This window comes from Diaphorina citri, unplaced genomic scaffold (assembly GCF_000475195.1).
Source record: "Diaphorina citri unplaced genomic scaffold, Diaci psyllid genome assembly version 1.1 scaffold231, whole genome shotgun sequence".
In the NCBI taxonomy this organism is placed as follows: Eukaryota; Metazoa; Arthropoda; class Insecta; order Hemiptera; family Psyllidae; genus Diaphorina; species Diaphorina citri.
Genome location: NW_007377668.1, coordinates 212,915 through 233,606, shown reverse-complemented (window position 1 = coordinate 233,606; position 20,692 = coordinate 212,915). Strand labels below are relative to the sequence as shown.

At 38.4% G+C, this 20,692-nt stretch overlaps 4 protein-coding genes across 9 annotated transcripts in view; 2 read left to right on the top strand and 2 right to left on the bottom strand.

The window, feature by feature from the left end:
• Window positions 1-1,278: 1,278 nt before the first annotated feature.
• LOC103506365 (erlin-1) lies at window positions 1,279-4,786 on the bottom strand. The gene is made up of 7 exons (XM_008470749.3): window positions 4,539-4,786; window positions 4,093-4,285; window positions 3,550-3,765; window positions 2,924-3,075; window positions 2,635-2,816; window positions 2,303-2,355; window positions 1,279-1,576 (listed from the first exon to the last, which is right to left on the bottom strand). The coding sequence occupies exons 2-7, from the start codon at window positions 4,279-4,281 to the stop codon at window positions 1,406-1,408; spliced, it is 963 nt and encodes a 320-aa protein (XP_008468971.1). The 5' UTR covers window positions 4,282-4,285; window positions 4,539-4,786; the 3' UTR covers window positions 1,279-1,405.
• A 1,816-nt stretch (window positions 4,787-6,602) lies between these two features.
• Window positions 6,603-18,233, bottom strand: LOC113466229. The gene is made up of 4 exons (XM_026821437.1): window positions 18,162-18,233; window positions 17,907-18,045; window positions 7,445-7,594; window positions 6,603-6,643 (listed from the first exon to the last, which is right to left on the bottom strand). The coding sequence occupies exons 1-4, from the start codon at window positions 18,231-18,233 to the stop codon at window positions 6,612-6,614; spliced, it is 393 nt and encodes a 130-aa protein (XP_026677238.1). The 3' UTR covers window positions 6,603-6,611.
• LOC103506364 (ATPase family AAA domain-containing protein 1-like) lies at window positions 8,177-10,487 on the top strand. Its single transcript, XM_026821443.1, has 3 exons — window positions 8,177-8,385; window positions 8,861-9,048; window positions 10,140-10,487. Exons 1-3 carry the CDS (start codon window positions 8,236-8,238, stop codon window positions 10,291-10,293), a joined length of 492 nt encoding a protein of 163 aa, XP_026677244.1. The 5' UTR covers window positions 8,177-8,235; the 3' UTR covers window positions 10,294-10,487.
• Window positions 18,234-18,897: 664 nt separating the features above from the next.
• Window positions 18,898-20,692, top strand: part of LOC103506375 (ketohexokinase-like) — a 5,555-nt gene continuing 3,760 nt past the window's right edge. For 2 of the 6 annotated variants that reach the window (XM_017442842.2, XM_017442844.2), the window contains exons 1-2: window positions 19,281-19,492; window positions 19,764-20,026. In XM_017442842.2, the coding sequence (XP_017298331.1) occupies window positions 19,797-20,026 (230 nt within the window). In that variant the 5' untranslated portion in view covers window positions 19,281-19,492; window positions 19,764-19,796. Of the gene's footprint in view, window positions 19,092-19,280; window positions 19,493-19,763; window positions 20,235-20,692 lie in introns of those variants that run through there. The other 4 variants (XM_017442843.2, XM_026821440.1, XM_026821442.1 and 1 more) reach the window with 4 other exon arrangements.

Sequence of the window (20,692 nt, the reverse complement as noted above, 5' to 3'; positions counted from 1 at the left end):
AGAGAGAGAAGGAGAGAGAGAGAGTAAATTGCGTTCTGTCCATTGTAAACCCCTCAAAAACTGTAGAGGGGTGTTAAAACCCTCAAAAACTGTAAGGTGTGTTAAACGCTTTAAAAGAGGGAGTAAGGGTGCTGTGTAATTTTAAGCCCGAATCATAACTTCCTTTGTTAACTTAAAAAATGTTCGTTCCAATAGTCTAACGTGAGCTCCTATACGACAGGTAGAGAAGGCTTGTGTGAAAGAAAGTAAGAGAGAGAGAGAGAGAGAGAGAGAGAGAGAGAGAGAGAGAGAGGGAGGGAGAGAGAGAAGGAGGGAGGGAGGGAGGGAGAGAATGGCACGGAAAAATCACAAGAAATTTATGAAACTGGTGGAGATGTCAAAACTCCCGTTTCCAAATTTTCAGTACCATACATTACATACAAATGGGTAAATCCCGGCCTGATCTCATCCTGTAAGATGAAGCTGGAAGGGATATAAAGGATAGTAGGTGTCACCGCGTGTCACTATAGAGTTCTACATAGGTACCTAGCTATACAATATTCTACACAAAGTGACATAAACAATAGCACCCAGTCAAACTATATTTTTGAACAGACGCTATACAAATGAAGCGCTATACCAACTTTAGTCGTTCATATTCTCTTGAGTGAAGAAAAAAAAGAGACTTTTGTAATTTGAGCCCTGAGCTACTCTGACAGCCTTTTCTGAATATCTTGAAAATATTTTCAAAATTTTGAGGTACATACCAAATTTTGTCGTACCAAATTAGAGTTGTATTGTTGTTGTCTTTGTACTGACTTTGGTTATCTGATTGGCTCCATTAATGGTAAAATTGTCGATATTGGAAAAGTTCTAAATCAATTTGTCTCATTTTTTTTCTGTACACGAGTGTAGTTGTGTAGCAACTATACTTGTCACTAGAGTCCACCATATAAGATGATAAACAATGGCTACGCCACATGCCGTCACTGGTTACCATGACGACTCAAAGAGGCGTTAGAAGAGACCTCATGCTGCTTTCCGCCAGAATGATGAATGTGTTTGGTATACCCCGAGAATCCAGAGATGGGAGAGGTATGATACTAAAAAAAGACCTATGAACCCCACGATTTTACGACTACACTGAGGGACTGTGAGGGTTCTTTACAGAAATATACAAAAGTTTGAGACACAGTGCCTATCCAGGAGGGAAAAATAAACAAAACTTGACGAAAAAAGGAACCATTTTGAAAGTAAGAAGGGGGAACCGCCCACCAAACAATCTGATAAAAAAAAAAGGTGAGAGACGAACTATAAAGTACATAACGAGCTATACCTGTACGAACTACCTTGAAAGTCAAGCGTACCTCATAGCTTCATACAGAGTTCAGTGTTGGGAGCTCAGGTATAAACGATCTCTTCAACCTCAAGTTTCCACATTGCTTTTCGTCAAATCATGACAGTCGGAATTCATAAACAAGCTGGGGATATTCGGGCCGTAGTAAACTTTCGAGCTTTTGCCCAGAGCTTCGTATTTTTTCAGTTCGAGATATTCGGAGGTGAGAAGGATTTTGTTCCCCTCCGAATGTTTGGCTTGCTTGTAGAATGAGAGGTATGCCAAATATGTGACGGACACCCACCTGACGTTCTTAGCAACATTGTAGTGACTGATGACATAATCCGTGCAATAGTGATAATGTATATTTGAACATGCCCGGACGGTCACCCGTCCAGGTAACAACCACGCTGAACGCTGCCTAACTTCAGAGATCAGTTGGGAACTGGAGTTTCTGGAGGATTCAACGTGCTATACCTAACTGCTGCCGCCGACTGCTTCAATATTTAATAGGATAGGGCATTTTTGTACATATTGATATACATATTGGCACATATTGGCATTTTTGTACACATATTGGCATTTTTGTACATATTGTACATATTGATACAAGTAATAAACATCAGTTGCTAGATTATTATCTTTTGTCCATTTATTTTTGATAAGAAGAAGGAGAAACAGGAAGAAGAGAAGAGGCGAAGGAAGAAGAAGAACAACAACAACATCAACAACAACAACAACAACAACAACAACACCATTAACAAAAACAACAAGAAAAAGAAGGAGGAGGAAAAGGAAAAGGAGAAGGAAAAAACAAAACAACCAACGTCAACTGAGAGGAAAGTTTCGGTCGAATCAAGAGTTCAACCCGGGGCCTTCCGTCTGCAAAACAACAAACAACACCATTGCTTCGGGTTGACGGGCTTTGTTAACATTTCCTCATCGCATTACATTCCAATCTGACGTCCGCGATATCATCAGAACACCCTTGTAGAATTCGGCGTCCGCTTTCGATTTGACGCTCGCCAGGTACATTTCGTCTGAAAAGTCGATCGAAAAGGCACAATAGTTATGTAGACCCGTAAAAATCATTTGATAGTCAATCCAAGATGAGAGGAATAATTTCAAAATTATTTACAAAAAGCGGAGATAACACATTGAATGCGTTAGTTTCCGATGGAGCAACATGACATGTGGTTGGTATGCGGATAGGAGGTGACCATCTATCCGCAATGAACGGCGGGAATCGAACCCGCGAACTAGCGCTTAAAACGCCAACGAAGGTCTTATCGTCCTGAAATCGAAGAGAGAATACTTGCCTTCTATTTTAGCCACGCGCTGTTTAGACTCTTGCTCCATCACTTTCTGCTCATACTGGATCTTGGCAATCTGAGCTTCTTTTTCCGCCTCTATGACTGCTCTCTTGCGTTCAGTTTCGGCATCCTTCTCCACCACCTTCTGATGCTGAATGGAAATCAGGAGCTTCGTCTTCTCAGCCTCCCTGAAAATTAGAGGAAAACGAGGACAAAAGATCAGTTTTTTGCTTTCATTATTTTCATCTCATATCGTTTTCCAATCTAGACAACTATATCAACTGCCTATACTCACATGAGCTCATAATTTTTGCGAATAGTCTCTGGAATCTTTGGCTTGGTTACTCTCACAGCCTGGATGAACAATCCCGGAGCCATTTCATTCAGTTCTCTTTGAAGGGCAGTCTTCAAGTTTTCATCTATTTGGTCGAATAAATCAATGTACACCTGAGAATTAAAACAATCAGTGTTATCAATCTATGATGTTACAATGATGTTACAATATAATTACAATAAATAAATAAAAAATAACTGATCTATCTAATGAGATGGGTTTGTCTTTGTCAGATAGATGAGAAGAGATAGGTACATAGTTACTTGAATTAGGTATAGACAAGCTATTGGGGGAAAAAAATGTGTAGGTAGTTTATTACTTACATGATGTTACCTTAAAAAATAATAATAATAAATAAATAAAAAATAACTGATCTACCTAATGAGATGGGTTTCTTGTCTTTGTTGGATAGATGAGAAGAGATAGGTACATAGTTACTTGAAATAGGTATAGGCAAGCTATTGGGGGAAAAAATGTGTAGGTAGTTCATTACTTTTAGTTTAGTGCCTACTATTATACCCACTAAATTTATGGCATGTCTCTGGCATAATATCACAGAGAATATAAGCATCCAGTTAGGTAATTACCTCATGTAAATTGTGTATACTACAGAATTGGTTGAGCTCATGATGGACTTTGTTGAATATCAGAGCCTTATCATAGTCTGCTGTATAGTTCTTGACGATATCATACACACTGGAAACACTGAGTACATTGACAACTTCAATCCGATCAAAGTAAATCATGACACCCCCACTGGTACCACAGGGGACATTTTTCACCTCATCGGTTTGTAATGTGACCTGTAACCAAAGATATCTAATTAGGAATGTTTAATACTACTCTAAAGAGGTAGTTGATCCATACTTTTACTGTTACAAGTAATTATTCATACAGATGAGAGGGTTTATAGATTGATATTTTAAGCTTAAGATATATTTTAAGGCTGTTTGTTCCTACATCTAAGTCTCAAAGTGGGCATTTTGTGTGTGGATGATAGGGTTGGTTTATTGTCAGGTGAACTTTACTACCAAATCTAATTAAAAAAATAATAGTGAAATTTTTTAATAATAAAAAATAAATAAAGTTTTCCCATAATATTTTCTTCTCCCTGAAAAGGTAAAACCAACCTGCACATGTCTGAATGTTGTAATGAATGGAATCATGGCATGAAACCCTGGTCCACTGATTGTCGAGAGCAGAGCACCTCCTCGGAAGTAGACTCCCACATGACCCTCTTCTATTTTGTGGAACGAGTAGTTGAATACGAGCAGCAGGGAGAAGAGAGAGACAATTCCAACAAGCAGACTGTCTGCCATGGCTCTGGGGAGAGAGAATTATTTCATTAGATTTTCACTCTTGAAAATCCAACTGTCCTTTGGCCACCTGAGTTGGTATATGTAGTTACCATCTAGCAAAATAAAATTGCCTTGCTTGTAGGTGTACCTAGTCTGTTAGTTACTCCCTGTACCTACAAAATGAAAATGAATGGCAAGCATTTCCTTACATTGATACATTATTTAAAATTAATTAAATTAGTAGGTAGATAATAGAACACTTTTGAATACTCACTTACCTGACTTATCACAACTGGGTTTATTTTTCTAGACACTCCTTCTCTTCTCCCAACAAACAATATTTACGTCAGGTGTTTGGCGACTGAGACCAGTGGTCAATTTCTCATCTTTTGGTGACAGATACTTACAGGAGAACAGAATTAGATTAGTTACTACAAAGTAAAACAAATAGAAACAGCAACCAAGATAAAGAATTATAAAGAAACCAAAAAAAAAATCCTACCCGCTAATAAAAAGACGAAATCTCACCTCAAAATTTCAAATATCCGCGGGTCTCTATGCCGTTGCCGGAATTGGATCCAAAGAGAAAACAAACGCGATCTCTTTGGAAACGTGAGCGGGAATTTGAATTTTCAAATTTATTGATTTTCGCGGGCCTTGTATGTGTGATAGAATCATCTGCTTCTATCTTCTCTTATACCTACAACTTGCTAAAAAATCCTATTATTACGAATAAAATGAAATAAAATTAAAACTAAGGCATTTGTGTATTACCAAACAGGTATGTAGGAGTACCTATTTAACCATTTATTTTAATTTAAATACAGAGAGCATAGAAAAATCTATAAATTACATAAATTTTATACAAAAGAAAATCTTAGTGCTAAATTAAACATGGAATTTTATTCAAGCATACTTTCACATATGCAGTGGAGTCTGTATGACGTTTTAGTGGAAGTAGTTGAGTTTTATCAAAATGAAAGCATAATGTAGGTTTGGGAGAAAGACAAAGAAATAACACAAAGACGCACGCAAATAATTGATAAATCGGAGAAAATAAACATGAAAAACAAAAAATTATTGTGTCCATGATTAATTCATGATAGAATATTATTTTATATTCGTCATAGGGGACTATAGCTGATACTGACTGCTACGTAGACCTACATTAAGTATAGGTAACAAAGAATAGAGGACCTTGAAAATAAACTCGTTTATAACTGTGGAAATTTTCCTTTATGGTAGCTAGGTATTCTCATTTACATATTTTTTGTTTTACAAATCTGAATTGTGTTGTTAAATTTCCCGTTGTTCTTTCTTTGTTACAATTGACCTCAAAATAATTAAAGGAGGGTATACTTATGACCAGGTAGCCCAGGTAGACAGTCCTACTGTACAGTAAATGTAAGCATCAGATTATTGTGAATATTAAAATTAAATTAGCCAACAACTGATCTGAAATCTTTTACCGTTTCTCCCTTCATAATAAAAAAAGAAGGTTAGAGCTAATTGTCTCACTCGTCATTCATATGAAAAATAAAATAAACAACATAGGATTACAGGTTATTGACAGAGAAATCCGTGCAAAAGCAGACACCTAACAAAAGTAATAAGTCAAGTTAATCATTAGAACTTGTGAGATTCTCAATTAAAAATATAATGGATAATTTATTTTTGAAAAACAAGGCATTTTACATCAAATGCCATTCCTGGATTTTTCATTTTACCTGTATGATCTCCCCTCCTCTTTCCCATAACTTGTCCCTCTTGTTGTTCTATGTGTTTACACACTTTGTCACTGTATTTCGTCTTCCACCCTTTTGTACTCATTTTCACCTTTTGCTCGAGGGCCCTCTCTATAACTTCTCTCTACAAACATGTGATTTGTCTCCAATACCTTCACACTACATAACTTGATTCAATAGCATGTCAAATGTCAACTCATTAGTGACCCTTGCGGTCATCAGGTGTCAATTCAAGGTCGGAATATTGTCAATGCCACCATACCTGAAACCCAAAAGTCCCCATTCGCATTAGTAAAAAAAAAAAAGATGGATGATAATAGTAAGTACCTAAAATACACACAAGTATGATCAGAAAACCTTCCTCCTTGGAAGGAAAAAAAAACCTCCTTATGCCAGCCTAGCATAGAACTTTAGATTAGGTAGGTTGGAGATATGAAGAACAAAATAAGAATGTAGGTGAAGAAGACAACAATGAAACTTTGATGGACTTGTGTAGTTGTTTGAACTTTTCAAAAAATATCCAACTTGGTTAGTCGCGCGTCTACCTTGTAAGCGCAAGGCCGCGGGTTTGATTACCGTCCGGGGCGGATGTCATCAGGTGTCAATTCAAGGTCGGAATATTGTCAATGCCACCATACCTGAAACCCAAAAGTCCCCATTCGCATTAGTAAAAAAAAAGATGGATGATAATAGTAGGTACCTAAAATACACACAAGTATGATCAGAAAACCTTCCTCCTTGGAAGGAAAAAACCTCCTTATGCCAGCCTAGCATAGAACTTTGGATTAGGTAGGTTGGAGATATGAAGAACAAAATAAGAATGTAGGTGAAGAAGTTAAACAACAATGAAACTTTGATGGACTTATGTAGTTGTTTGAACTCTTCAAAAAATATCCAACTTGGTTAGTCGCGCGTCTGCCTTGTAAGCGCAAGGCCGCGGGTTTGATTACCGTCCGGAGCGGATTTTATCCTGAACGGATAATGTTCGTTCTTGGAATGGCTGGCTTTCTCCTATCCTGTCTTCCTTCTCTCTTCGATTTCGAGACGATAAGACCTTAGCAGTTATGGTTCCTCTATCAAACATCTTTTTTCTTTAAACCTTCTTATCAAATGAATTTTTCAACCGGGGCGGATTCTATCCTGAACGGATAATGTTCGTTCTTGGAATGGCTGGCTTTCTCCTATCCTGTCTTCCTTCTCTCTTCGATTTCGTGACGATAAGACCTTAGCAGTTATAGTTCCTCTATCAAACATCTTTTTCCTTTAAACCTTCTTATCAAATGAATTTTTCAACACACATCTCTATAAATCTTAAATCCCTGTTTGAATATTATTTTTCAACACACATCTCTATAAATCTTAAATCCCTGTTTGAATATGCAAGATGTAGGTATAAAAGAGACCACTACTAGAACTCAAATATTGACCTGAGGACTTACCTAGGATAAATGTGCAGATGCATTTAGTATGATCTGACAAGGTGTACTGGCTAGTAGAGTCACCTTGGCATGAAGACTTATCGGTGGGAAACAGAATGACAGCACAGAAGCACACAATTCCTAGAGAGATAATGAAGGGGTAGTTGGGATCTGGAAAGGAGAAATCATGTATTGTTTTTCAGACACATAGGTAGGTACATATATTATTTAGAAAGAGAGAAAAAAAAAAGAAAAGACAGAGGATTGATTTTCAAGAGGTTTGATCTAGGGAACTGTAACAACGGGAGATCTTATCGTCCCAAAATCAAAGAGAAAAGACATAGGCAATAGGAAAAAGCCAGTCCTTCCAAGAACTAACCTTGTCTGTTTGGGATAAAGTTAGTCCCGGGCGGAAATCAAACCCGCGACCTAGCGCGTACAAAGCAAACACTATACCCTCCAAGCTTACTAGACTGGCAAAAAGAAGTTTCAATTCTGATTGTGGTGCTAGCTATTAGACCAGGGATCGCCAACCCATCAATCGCGAGCTACTGGTAGCTAGGTAGGTTGAAATGATAAACATATACTTCACTATTTGTAAAATATTCTGGGTTTTATTTCATTTTCATTATTTTATGGACTAGTCGACTCTATTTTGAACCGTTTTTAGGGTTGAAATAATAGAGAGTTGAAATAATGGAGGTTCTACTGAAAGACATTTATGTAGTCCGTTTATTTGAAGACATACACATTTCGTTTCCTCAGATTCATTCCTCCGTGCCCGCTCATCCTCTGATCACGAGGCTACTGCCATGATGAAAGCTCAGTTCATGTCACTGTGGGATGGTTTGGCCACGGATAATGAGTGTGTATGTATCGTCATGGGAGCCACTAATAGGCCCCATGATTTGGATCCCGCCATTCTGCGCCGAATGCCCAAGCGATACGCGATCAATTTGCCCGTGAGTATTATTTTCAATTCAATGAATTGTCAGCTCCTATGACGTAGTGGTCACTGCGCTCGCCTTGTACGCGGGAGACCCGGGCTCGAATTTTTTTTTTTTAGATGAGTGTTTTACCGCTGTTTTTATTTCGTAGCAATGGAACAACTGCTACATTAGACGTATGTGTCCTGTGTCGTAGCATGCCCATCCCGGCGGGGGGTCAAAAAAATTGTATCACGCAAATGATTGATTCCGTGACTGGCTGTTGCGGGAGCCCACTCAGCCTCGTGAGGAAAATAAGTCGCTATGTATAAAATAAATGCACATGGCGACCAGTGCCAGCATGGTAGGTAAACATTGGGTGTTGGGATTATTGAAATATTTGGGAAACCCTATAATTCTGCAGTGAGCACCAAAGTTTGTGATATAATAATAACACAAAGAAATGGCATTTATTTATTCATAACACGTATGATGTTTTCTCTTTTTCCAGAGTCTTGAGCAAAGGAAAGCCATTCTCGAGCTTTTCCTCGCCAAGGAGAAGACAGCCAGGAACGTGAACTTTCAGAAGTTGGCGGAAAAAACAGACGGGTTTTCCGGTTCTGAACTGCAGGAACTTTGCCGGACCGCATCGTTCCGTAGGATAAGTTCGGACTTTATCCAGAGATGCACAGATAGCAGGTGAGTTGGTGTTTTTTACTCAAGAGTCCCTTTATTCCCAATATGAATTATACAATATTAGTCAGTTGTGCTTGATATTGGTGTGGAAATATTACATCTTTATCTCGACGTACGTTAGCAATTAGTGGGAATACCTATACTAAGGCAAAACAGACGTGTAAATAACCCACTTGTTGACACTAAGGCACATGACAATTACGAGTTCATCTTTCCCGAGGTAAATATTGAATTTTATTTTATTACTTTTCATTCAATTCTAATGTTTATCTATATCTACCTATTGTTTACGTTTAAGCATGAATTTCATTTATATATTTATTATTATTATTTATGGATATTTTACTAAATTTATCTTTCTAGAAGAAGAATAATACCTAGTTGCTTTGAATAACTTTGTAATTTTATTGCTTTCAACTTTGAAACATACGTAAATATTGAAATAATCTAATACCTAGTAGGTACCTATACCTACCTAGGTTCTGTAGAATCTATAGAGCTATAGATATAGACCTTTGGTTTAACTCTACTTTTATCAGTAATATTAACTTGTACTTATGTACCTACTATTAATAGATTGCTTTATTTATTTCTGGTAATGCCGCCACTGGTCGCTACTCGATTAAAGTAGCTACTCAATTGTCCTCACGAGGCTGAGTGGATAAAATTTGCTTAAAGTTGAAGGGAAGTGGGAGAAAAGTTGAGGTGAAAATGCCGAAAAACGATGAAATTCTGTTTCGTGTTAATATTTATTTATTTATTTTATTTATTATAATTTTTATTGTACATGATATACAAAATGGTATGAGTACAACGTCATGATTGCTTAACCTAGGCCCTAGATAGCTTAACTCAAAACTGGGATTAGAAAAACTTTGACTCCAATGTGTAGTGCTTTGACTGCCCCGCCGGGAATCGAACCCGGACCTCCTGCGTGCAAGCCTAGTGTGATACCCACTCGGCCACGGAGGTTGCTTAGTCCGTCCTTATACCTTTTATTATTACTATTGTAATTTAATAAAGGAAGAACGGACTAAAAAACAAAGGAAAGTTCTGAATGTTGACCCTAAAACAACCCGCTTCTTATTCCCCAGCTCATCAAATGGTGCGAGCAGCGTGGTATTACCCGAGATTACCATGGAGGATTTGGAGATCACAATAGAGGAAACCAAGAAAACTGCCCTCGGACCGCGAGCCCCCCGTCTTCAACATTCAACGAGTAGTGCTGCTAATGAATCTGACGCTTGAACACCTAGTGATGCTTAGTGCGGTTCGAGTTGTAGAAGAGATCTCGCTTGAGTGAAGAAATCAACTGAAATATTGAACTGTGGACATAGAATACCCCCAAAACGCCAGGGGACATTGGTTTGGGTTTTGGAACAATAGTTCGCTGAGTGAAGAATCCAATTGGAATATTGACTTGAACACACAGAATACCCCCCAAATGCCCAAGGACACCATTTTGGATTAAATTTAGTCCGATTTAAGTTGTAGAAGAGTTGCTTGAGCAGCGTGGTATTACCCGAGATTACCATGGAGGATTTGGAGATCACAATAGAGGAAACCAAGAAAACTACCCTCGGACCGCGAGCCCCCCGCCTACAACATTCAACGAGTAGTGCTGCTAATGAATCTGACGCTTGAACACCTAGTGATGCTTAGTGCGATTCGAGTTGTAGAAGAGATCTCGCTTGAGTGAAGAAATCAACTGAAATATTGAATTGTGGACATAGAATACCCCCAAAACGCCAGGGGACACTGGTTTGGGTTTTGGAACAATAGTTCGCTGAGTGAAGAATCCCATTGGAATATTGACTTGAACACACAGAATACCCCCAAATGCCCAAGGACACCATTTGGGATTAAATTTAGTCCGATTTAAGTTGTAGAAGAGTTGCTATCAGTGGCCCACTGAAATATTGACTTGAACACACAGAATACCCCCAAATGCCCAAGGACACCATTTGGGATTAAATTTAGTCCGATTTGAGTTGTAAAAGAGTTGCTTTCAGTGACCTACTGAAATATTGACTTGAACACACAGAATACCCCCAAATGCCCAAGAACACCATAGGATTAAATTTAGTCCGATTTGAGTTGTAAAAGAGTTGCTTTCAGTGACCCACTGAAATATTGACTTGAACACACAGAATACCCCCAAATGCCCAAGTACACCATTTGGGATTAAATTTAGTCCGATTTGAGTTGTAGAAAAGATCTCGAGTGAAGAAACCCACTGAAATATTGACTTGAGGACACAGAGGGACATTTGTTTGAGATAAAGTTTATCCCTATTAAAATGTAAAAGAGTTCTGTTGGATGAAAAAATCCACTGAAATACGGAGTTGAGGATATAGTTACCCCAAATACCCGGGGACTTTTGTTTGGGATAAAATTTATCCCTATTGAAGTGCAGGAGAGTTTGCTTGAGTCAAGAAACTCACTAAAATATTGAATTGAGGACATAGAATATGTCTGAGAACGTCATTTAGGAAATGCCTGAGGACGCCATTTGGGATTAAAATAAATCCAGTTAAATTGATGGCCTGGGCCACAATATGTGGTTAAACTCTGTAGGTACAAGTTGAAACTCTGCTTGTCGTCTCATCCTGGGAAGGAATAATTTGAATAGTTTTTTTTTTTTTTTTTTAGATGAGTGTTTTACCGCCGTTTTTATTTCGTAGCAATAGAACAACTGCTACATTAGACGTATGTGTCCTGTGCCGTAGCATGCCCATCCCGGCGGGGTCAAAAAAATTGTATCACGCAAATGATTGATTCCGTGACTGGCTGTTGCGGAGGCCCACTCAGCCTCGTGAGGAAAATGAGTCGCTATGTATAAAATAAATGCACATAGCGACCAGTGCCAGCATGGTAGGTAAACATTGGGTGTTGGGATTATTGAAATATTTGGGAAACCCTATAATTCTGCAGTGAGCACCAAAGTTTGTGATACTCGTATAATAATAACACAAAGAAATGGCATTTATTTATTTATAACACATATGATGTTTTCTCTTTTTCCAGAGTCTTGAGCAAAGGAAAGCCATACTCGAGCTTTTCCTCGCCAAGGAGAAGACAGCCAGGAACGTGAACTTTCAGAAGTTGGCGGAAAAAACAGACGGGTTTTCCGGTTCTGAACTGCAGGAACTTTGCCGGACCGCATCGTTCCGTAGGATAAGTTCGGACTTTATCCAGAGATGCACAGATAGCAGGTGAGTCGGTGTTTTTTACTCAAGAGTCCCTTTATTCCCAATATAATGTTTACGTCACCCATCCATTTATTGGCCTTTCTCGGCGTAGCTTAACACATCGAGGAAAATTTCAGGCTGGTATCCTTCCTGTTTAAAGTCCCCCAGGCAGACTCCATTTCCTTTCTTCTCAACCATTAGATGCATAGATACTTACTTTTACTATGTGAGGAAGATTCGTACCTATAAGCTCAACCCATTAAATAAAGTGGTGCAATATTCAATTGTTGAGATATAGGGAATACATGTCCCAATTCGACAGTCTAAATAAAGCACTAATAATAATAACCCATCCTTTGGGGCAGTCATAATCATAATCATAATCATAAGAATAATGATAATGATAAAAATCCTTCACTATTCATTTTATTCACCCTAATCAGGAAACTCACATTTGAGATTCAAACTTGCACCCTCTCACTTAGTAGACAAGTGCCCTAATGATTGCCCAGCAAACAGACTGGGGCAGTTGCCCCTACATCTAAGTCTTAGAGTGGGCTTTCTGTGTATGGAGTTAAGCTGCTGCTCTCAAGGCATTTGATTGGTCAATTTTGACTTGAGACTGATCTAAGAACGATCATTCTTGTTCATAAATACGAGTGTTAGAGTGGGCTTTCTGTGTATGGAGTTAAGCTGCTGCTACTACTATGTGAATAATGTTTCTGTTTTATTTTAGGGATTCTCCTGCATGGACCTCCAGGCTGTGGTAAGACAATGATGGCCAAGGCAGCCGCCAAGGAGGCAGGCATGAACTTTATCAACTTGGACATTTCTCTCCTCACGGACAAATGGTATGGAGAGAGTCAGAAGTTGGCCGCTGCTACTTTTTCTGTCGCGAGGAAAATTCAGCCCTGCATTATTTTCATTGACGAAATAGGTGAGTCGACAAGCTGCTTGATTTTTCCAAGTACCTATCTGAATTATGAGGATTGATTTTCCAAGAGGTTTGATCTAGGGAACTGTAACAACGGAGATCTTATCGTCCCAAAATCAAAGAGAGAAAAGACATAATAGGAAAAAGCCAGTCCTTCCGAGAACTAACCTTGTCTGTTTGGGATAAAGTCAGTCCCGGGCGGAAATCAAACCCGCGACCTAGCGCGTACAAAGCAAACACTATACCTCCAAGCTTACTAGACTGGCAAAAAGAAGTTTCAATTCTGATTGTGGTTCTAGTCATTAGACCAGGGATCGCCAACCCATCAATATAATGTGGCATTAATGGTGGTCTTCCCCAAAAACTGAAAGAGTAAAATATGTATAATCTGATAGATCATTGACTATAGGGAACTAAGTACAACATGTTGTTATCTCAATACATATCACATTAGACTAAACTTTGGTAAGCTTCAAATTAGTGAAGTGGTTGCTTATACTACTGTCTATTGTGATATTATATAGTTTAATAATAATAATAATAATAATTATAGCTAATACTTAATAATAAAAATAATAATAATAACGAGGTATCGTAATAATGATAATACTGGAGCAATAACTCTTTTGCGCGTGTTGACAGAAGGGGGATGCAAATGCATATGCACAAATAGGAACCTCACCTTAGGGAAGGCGGATGGGTTGGTGAGTTTCTTTAGGGAAGGCGGATCATAGATTGCATGTTCGAAAATCATATAGCTCTTCCGAATAATAATAATAATAATAATAATAACGAGGTATCATAATAATGATAATACTGGAGCAATAAACCTTTTGCGCGTGTTGACAGTAGGGGGATGCAAAGGCACAAATAGGAACCTCACCTTAGGGAAGGCGGATGGGTTGGTGAGTTTCTTTAGGGAAGGCGGATCATAGTTTGCATGTTCGAAAATCATATGTGAACTCTTCTCCAAATATCCGAATATGTTACGTAGGTAAGAAGTCTTGTTGTTGCTTATGTTGTGGCGCACAGTGCATGCAAAGTGTGACTCGCTTGTGAATTTCGTGAGAAGGGGGTATCAATCATGTCTAATGGTCTTGGTTCTCTATGTTTATGTCATTAATCTATGGTATTACTTACACAAAGCAGGAGCAATCAAATTTGAGAGCCCTAGAGAATCTAGACTTCTAGAGATTGATATTCTTGGACAAAACCTTTGAACCTCTCCTATTACATATTGCTTGATCTTCTAAATTCCTGAGGTTAAAGAATGATTATATCTACCAAGTATCGGGTACAAAGCAAGGTATCAAAACTGATTAACTGAATATTAACTTGAAATTTTGACAGTTAGGTAATTCTACTTTATTCTATATTCTCTTTCTCTTCTTTTTCTTTTTTCTTTTGATAAAAAAATGTTATCTCTTGTAGGTAGGTACCTAACTACCTACCTACTTTTTTGTTTATAAAAAATGGGGTGAATGCGCATGCGTACTACGCGTAGCTTAACACAGGTGACGCTAAAACCGGTCTTAAATTATCGACTGAAGTGTTATCTAAAACTTTCTCGCTTTGAGTTTATAGGTAGTCGCGACAAATTTCAAGATCAGAGCTCATTTGTGTGAAAAAATGTGAAAAAAATTCCCCAAAAACCAGTTTTTTAGGGTTTTTGGCTTTTTGGTTTTCTGGACAAAATTTGCACCACCATTTTCGTGTTCCTGGTAAAAAGACCTTTAATTTGATATATAGGTCGCCCAGGTTTGGATAAGTCCTTCTATGGGGTCAGACGTCAGACAGACAGACACACAGACAGACACCGAAGCGAATACAATAGTCCGTCCTATCTCTACATACGTGGTGTGTGAGACAGTATCTTTTATGATCCTAGGTAAAAGCCAAACACTTTGCCAAGATAGGACATCTGACTTTGTTGGACAGGAAAAGAAGCTTTTGTTACAATGATAAGATTACAGTAAGGTCCGTTTCACGTCTGTACGACAATGTGTAGCATAGGTGCTACAAATTGTAGGCTATCCGATATCCAACAGCGAAAGGCTGAATATGTTCAATCTGCCATTTGTGCTTCATAAGAAATTTAGCGTTTCACGGTCCTATATCCGACACTTTGTTGTAGGTATGCTAAACTTTGTAATACAGATGTGAAATGGGCCTTAGGCGCTAATGAATATGCCCTGCAGTTCACTCCATCTGCAAATGGAATAATAGAGAGTAAAAATGGGTAGAGTAGACATGTGAAAATGTCTTGACTGTTTTTAACAGAATTGATCACTTGCTTGTTAAACTCGGACCTAAGATTTGGCAAAATAAACAATTATCGTAGGCTAATTTGAGTCGCAGATATCTCTGTACGTTCGGCATGATTGTGTGTGATGTATTAATTTAAGTCAATGACTATATTAGTTCTTTACATGTTACTATACAATGCATTCGGATCAGTGGAGGCTGGTATCTATAATGTTCTGAAGAACTAGCAGGTTGCCCGTGCTTCGCCACGAAAAATTGATCACAATTCGAGGTAAGTATTATATTTCGGCAAACTCCTCTCTCTCTAATCACAAATTTAGAGCATATCACTTTCTTGACTTGGCAGGGTAGATCGCTACCGCGCTCCTTAGTCCTTATTTAGGAATGTTCCTACCAAATTTCAGGTTTCTAGGTTTTGGGATTCAAGAGAGAGAGAGCGATCAACTTATCGTAGAAAATGAGCAAAACGTGATCGGCTCAGCTTGTTTTCACAATGGATCTTCCGACTGATAATACACCTTTTTTTATTTGTAGATACATCTTTTTTGATTCCCCGATTTGGTCTTTAGCCAATCTAAAGGCTAAAGGCAGGGCCCAAACGGGGAATCAAAAAAAGGTGGATAATTTGGATACGAATCCACATGGCAGAAACCTAGACGATAATTCGGCACTGGTTAATGGAACAATTAAAACTCCGATTACATGCTGAGGTGATCACCGGGTATTTTAATTATTTCAATGAAGTAGGCATTGAATCAAACGTGTGTTTGATTTGTGTCATAATGAGCAATCGAGATTTGTATCGATTTAATTGTGTCTTTTCTGTGTCTCATGAGATTTTTTTTTCTTTTAGTTAGGTAGGTACCTATTTGCAATCATTGATTTTGTGTATATCCTGTGAGATACCTGCTGAATTCTCTGTCTTATAAGATCCGTTATCACTATTAGCCACATTTGTGTCCCTACTCGCTACTCGCGTATCTATCTATACTTATTATGAACATGCATTGAAAGCAAATAGGTACAGGACTACTTAATATTGTGGCCACAAATCTATAATATTGGGCAAATGGGTACAGGACTACCTATTGTGGCCACAAATCTATAATATTGAGCCAAATTCATCAATAAATTACGAATAATAATGAGGAATAGACAAATAATTCTGACCAAGTTTTAGTCGATAAAAATGTAGGTAAAGAGAAAGTTCGAAGACCTAAAAGTAATTAAACATGCAAAATTCAGACAAAAAACTATCTAACCAAATAAGTACCAATAACAAAGAAACGTAAAAAAGTACTACCTACATACTTTGAAGTATGTTGTATTCTTCTGTATAGGTATAGCATAAAGCAGAGGTTCTCAAATTGGGTAGTGAATCTCCCTGGAGGGTTTCTATATTTCCCTCCGAAGTCCCACCATACCGTGCCATCAGGGATAGTCCCGAATCAAATGATAAGCAAATGCCTGACGAAAAAAATAAGCAAAACTCTGATGTACCTATCGGGGACTATGTATAAGTAAAATAATAAGCCTGGTTAGCTTCTGCCTTGTAAGCGCTAGGCCGCGGGTTCGATTCAAGCCCGGGACGGTTTTTATCCTGATGGGATAATGTTCGTTCTGGGAACGACTGCCTTTCTCCTATCCTGTTTTCCTTCTCTCTTAGATTTCGGGACGATAAGACCTTAGCAGTTACAGTTCCTTCCCTCTGTCAAACCTCTTCAAAAATTTAGATTTTCGCTTTTGGGCCGATTAAAAAAATACCTAGAGCACAGTGGCGTAGCGTGTATGTATGGCGTGTATGGCGGCCATACAACTCAAAAGTTCACTCTAATGCCCATAAATATTAATGGCATGTACTGTGATGGGACTTGGTAGAACTGTGCCATGAGCATGAGCCCTACACGTCCTACACTCGAATTTAGACCACGCTACGCCACTGCTAGAGCACCTCTTCATTGTTCTCTCTCTCTCTCTTCATATCCTAGCATAGCCTAACCCAGTACCTAACAACAACCTGTGATGTGTCCATACAACTGCTGGGTAAGTAGGTATAAAAATTGTATTTAGAAAACACTTTTTTTTCTCTCTCTCTCTCTCTTCATATCCTAGCATAGCCTAACCCAGTACCTAACAACAACCTGTGATGTGTCCATACAACTGCTGGGTAAGTATAAAAATTGTATTTAGAAAACACTTTTTTTTTCTACCTAAAATGTATCAGACAAAGATGATCCTTTTAATGACCCCAAAGAATTCCATCACTTACTCTGTGCTCTCCTATTACTCTGAACTCTCTCTCTCTTCATATCCTAGCATAGCCTAACCCAGTACCTAACAACAACCTGTGATGTGTCCATACAACTGCTGGTTAAGTATAAATTGTATTTAGAAAACACTTTTTTTTTCTACCTAAAATGTATCAGACGAAGATGATCCTTTTAATGACCCCAAAGAATTTCATCACTTACTCTGTGCTCTCCTATTACTCTGAATATTATCAGATCGCTGAGATATTTGTTCAGTCTGCTCGGATGGAGTTTTCTCCACTTTTGGAAGTTTGTTACTGGGAGTAGCAGAGGAAGATTCTTCTCGTGGAGGCAAGCCTGCCTGTAATGTGGCAGCTGAGATATTTGTTCAGTCTGCTCGGATGGAGTTTTCTCCACTTTTGGAAGTTTGTTACTGGGAGTAGCAGAGGAAGATTCTTCTCGCGGAGGCAAGCCTGCCTGTAATGTGGCGTTAATGGTGGTCTTCCCCAAAAACTGAAAGAGTAAAATATGTATAATCTGATAGATCATTGACTATAGGGAACTAAGTACAACATGTTGTTATCTCAATACATATCACATTAGACTAAACTTTGGTAAGCTTCAAATTAGTGAAGTGGTTGCTTATACTACTGTCTATTGTGATATTACGCCCGGGGTGGATTTTATCCTGATGGGATAATGTTCGTTCTCGGAACGACTGGCTTTCTCCTATCCTGTCTTCCTTCTTTCTTCGATTTCGGGACGATAAAAGACCATAGCAGTTACAGTTCCCTCTCTCAAACCTTCCAAAAAAAAAAAATAATATTAAGTAGGGCTACCTCCTTGACCGAGTGGGTATCAGACAAGGTTTGCACACCGGAGGTCCCGGGTTCGATTTTCGGCAGGGGTACAATTTTTTCGGCTCTGTGCTTGCAACTTGCAATACGTTGTGCGCTCTCTCTCTCTCTCTCTCTCTCTCTCTCTCTCTCTCTCTCTCTCTCTCTCTCTCTCTCTCTCTCTCTCTCTGATTTAGCTCCTCCTCTCTCTTCACATTCTTTCCTCTCTTTCCGGCTTCCCAGAAAAAGGCCTCTATATGAGCAAAATCTAAAGACAGGGAGCCGTAATCAGGCTACTTGTTTATTATGTGCCTGCCTGATTTAGCTTTGACCTGCCTGGAGCCCAATATAGATAACAAGTGAATCCCTGATAACAATAATTACGATAAGAAGCTAGAATCTGTTTTGAAGGCGACATTTTGTTTGGGCTCTCTAGTTCTGTAGGATGTTTGTTTAGAAACTGACCCGGGCATAGCGTTCTAAAGTGTTAAAAACCGTTAGTCTTGGAACATTCCTTCTGTTTCGACTTTAAAAACCAATATTGTCAAAATTTAATTTTTTTACGGCATAGGTTTTGTTTTTGTTTTTTGTTGTTTTTTTTTCAAACTATTATAATATACATACCTACCTACAAAGTTACGAGTATTAAATATTCATTAAAGAATGTAGGTAGAAGTAGGAATTAATTTTGCCTTGAGAATCAGAGTGCGAACAAAACAAACGACTTCTGTTTCGACTTTAAAAACCAATATTGTCAAAATTTAATTTTTTTACGGCATAGGTTTTGTTTTTGTTTTTTGTTGTTTTTTTTTCAAACTATTATAATATACATACCTACCTACAAAGTTACGAGTATTAAATATTCATTAAAGAATGTAGGTAGAAGTAGGAATTAATTTTGCCTTGAGAATCAGAGTGCGAACAAAACAAACGAACTTGTAAATAAACATAAAACTCGATCTAATTAGGCAGGTGTGTTCAGTTAAAATTAAAACAAGTGAACATAAAAAAAGAAAAATCAATATCCTACTTACTTACGTATTGTTATTTCCACTAAAGTACATTAGTACCAGTTTCAGGTCAATCGTTCCAGTAAAATTGGCTTAAAAAAAATGCCTGTCCAAAAACGGAAAAGTATGGTTAGAAAATGTCCGCCCTGGCCGGGATTTGAACCCAGCACATTCGTATGTATAAATCTAGTTCTTATAATTCTTATAAATATAATTCTCCCTTGACTTTTCAGTTAAACCCAGAGTACTGCCGCAGCTGATTCAAAATGGAGTCAGACAATGTTCTCGAGGAACCGAAGAAAATCTTATGTGTGGGACTGGTGTGTGTAGATCTTATCCAAATATGTGAGAGTTTCCCTAAGGAAGATTCAGATCAAAGATGTCTAGAGCAGAGATGGCAGAGAGGTGGTAATGCCTCCAACAACTGCACTGTATTGTCACAACTAGGAGCACCCTGCGAGTTCTTCGGCACTGTCAGCAAAGGCGTGTTTGCAGATTACGTTGAGTGTGACTTTCGAGATCTGAACATCAGCTGTGATAACTGCATTGTCCACGAAGGCTGTGACTTCCCCCTGTCATCTGTGATTATCAACAAGGAGAACGGGTCTCGAACCATCATCCACAGCAATAGAAACCTACCAGAACTAACCGCCAAGGATTTTCACAAGTTGGACCTTAGCAAATACTGTTGGATCCATTTTGAAGTAAGAAATTACTTTGTAGTAAAAAAAAAAAAAATAGAAAAGTCGGTATCCAGCTAGAATAACACCTTGTCCACAACAGTTCCCAACAGAGTACCAGCCTAGTTAGCTTAAGGCCTTAGAGGGTAGTGCGTCTGCCTTGTAAACGCTAGGCCGTGGGTTGGATTCTCGCCAGGGGCGGATTTTATCCTGAACGGATAATGTTCCTTCTCGGAACTGTTGGCTTTCTCCTATCCCGTCTTCCTTCTCTCTTCGATTTCGGAACGATAAGACCTTAGCATTTACAGTTCCCTCTATCAAACCTCTTAAAAAAAGTTTATACCTAGGTATTCCATTTTATTTTACTCTGTTCTATTCTTTTTTAGGACATTCTTTTTTTAATTCTATTATTTCTATCCCAGGGCAGACGAAACACTTCGGCCATTGGTTGAGTGCAGCTCTTTCAGTTCTTGTTTTTTTTT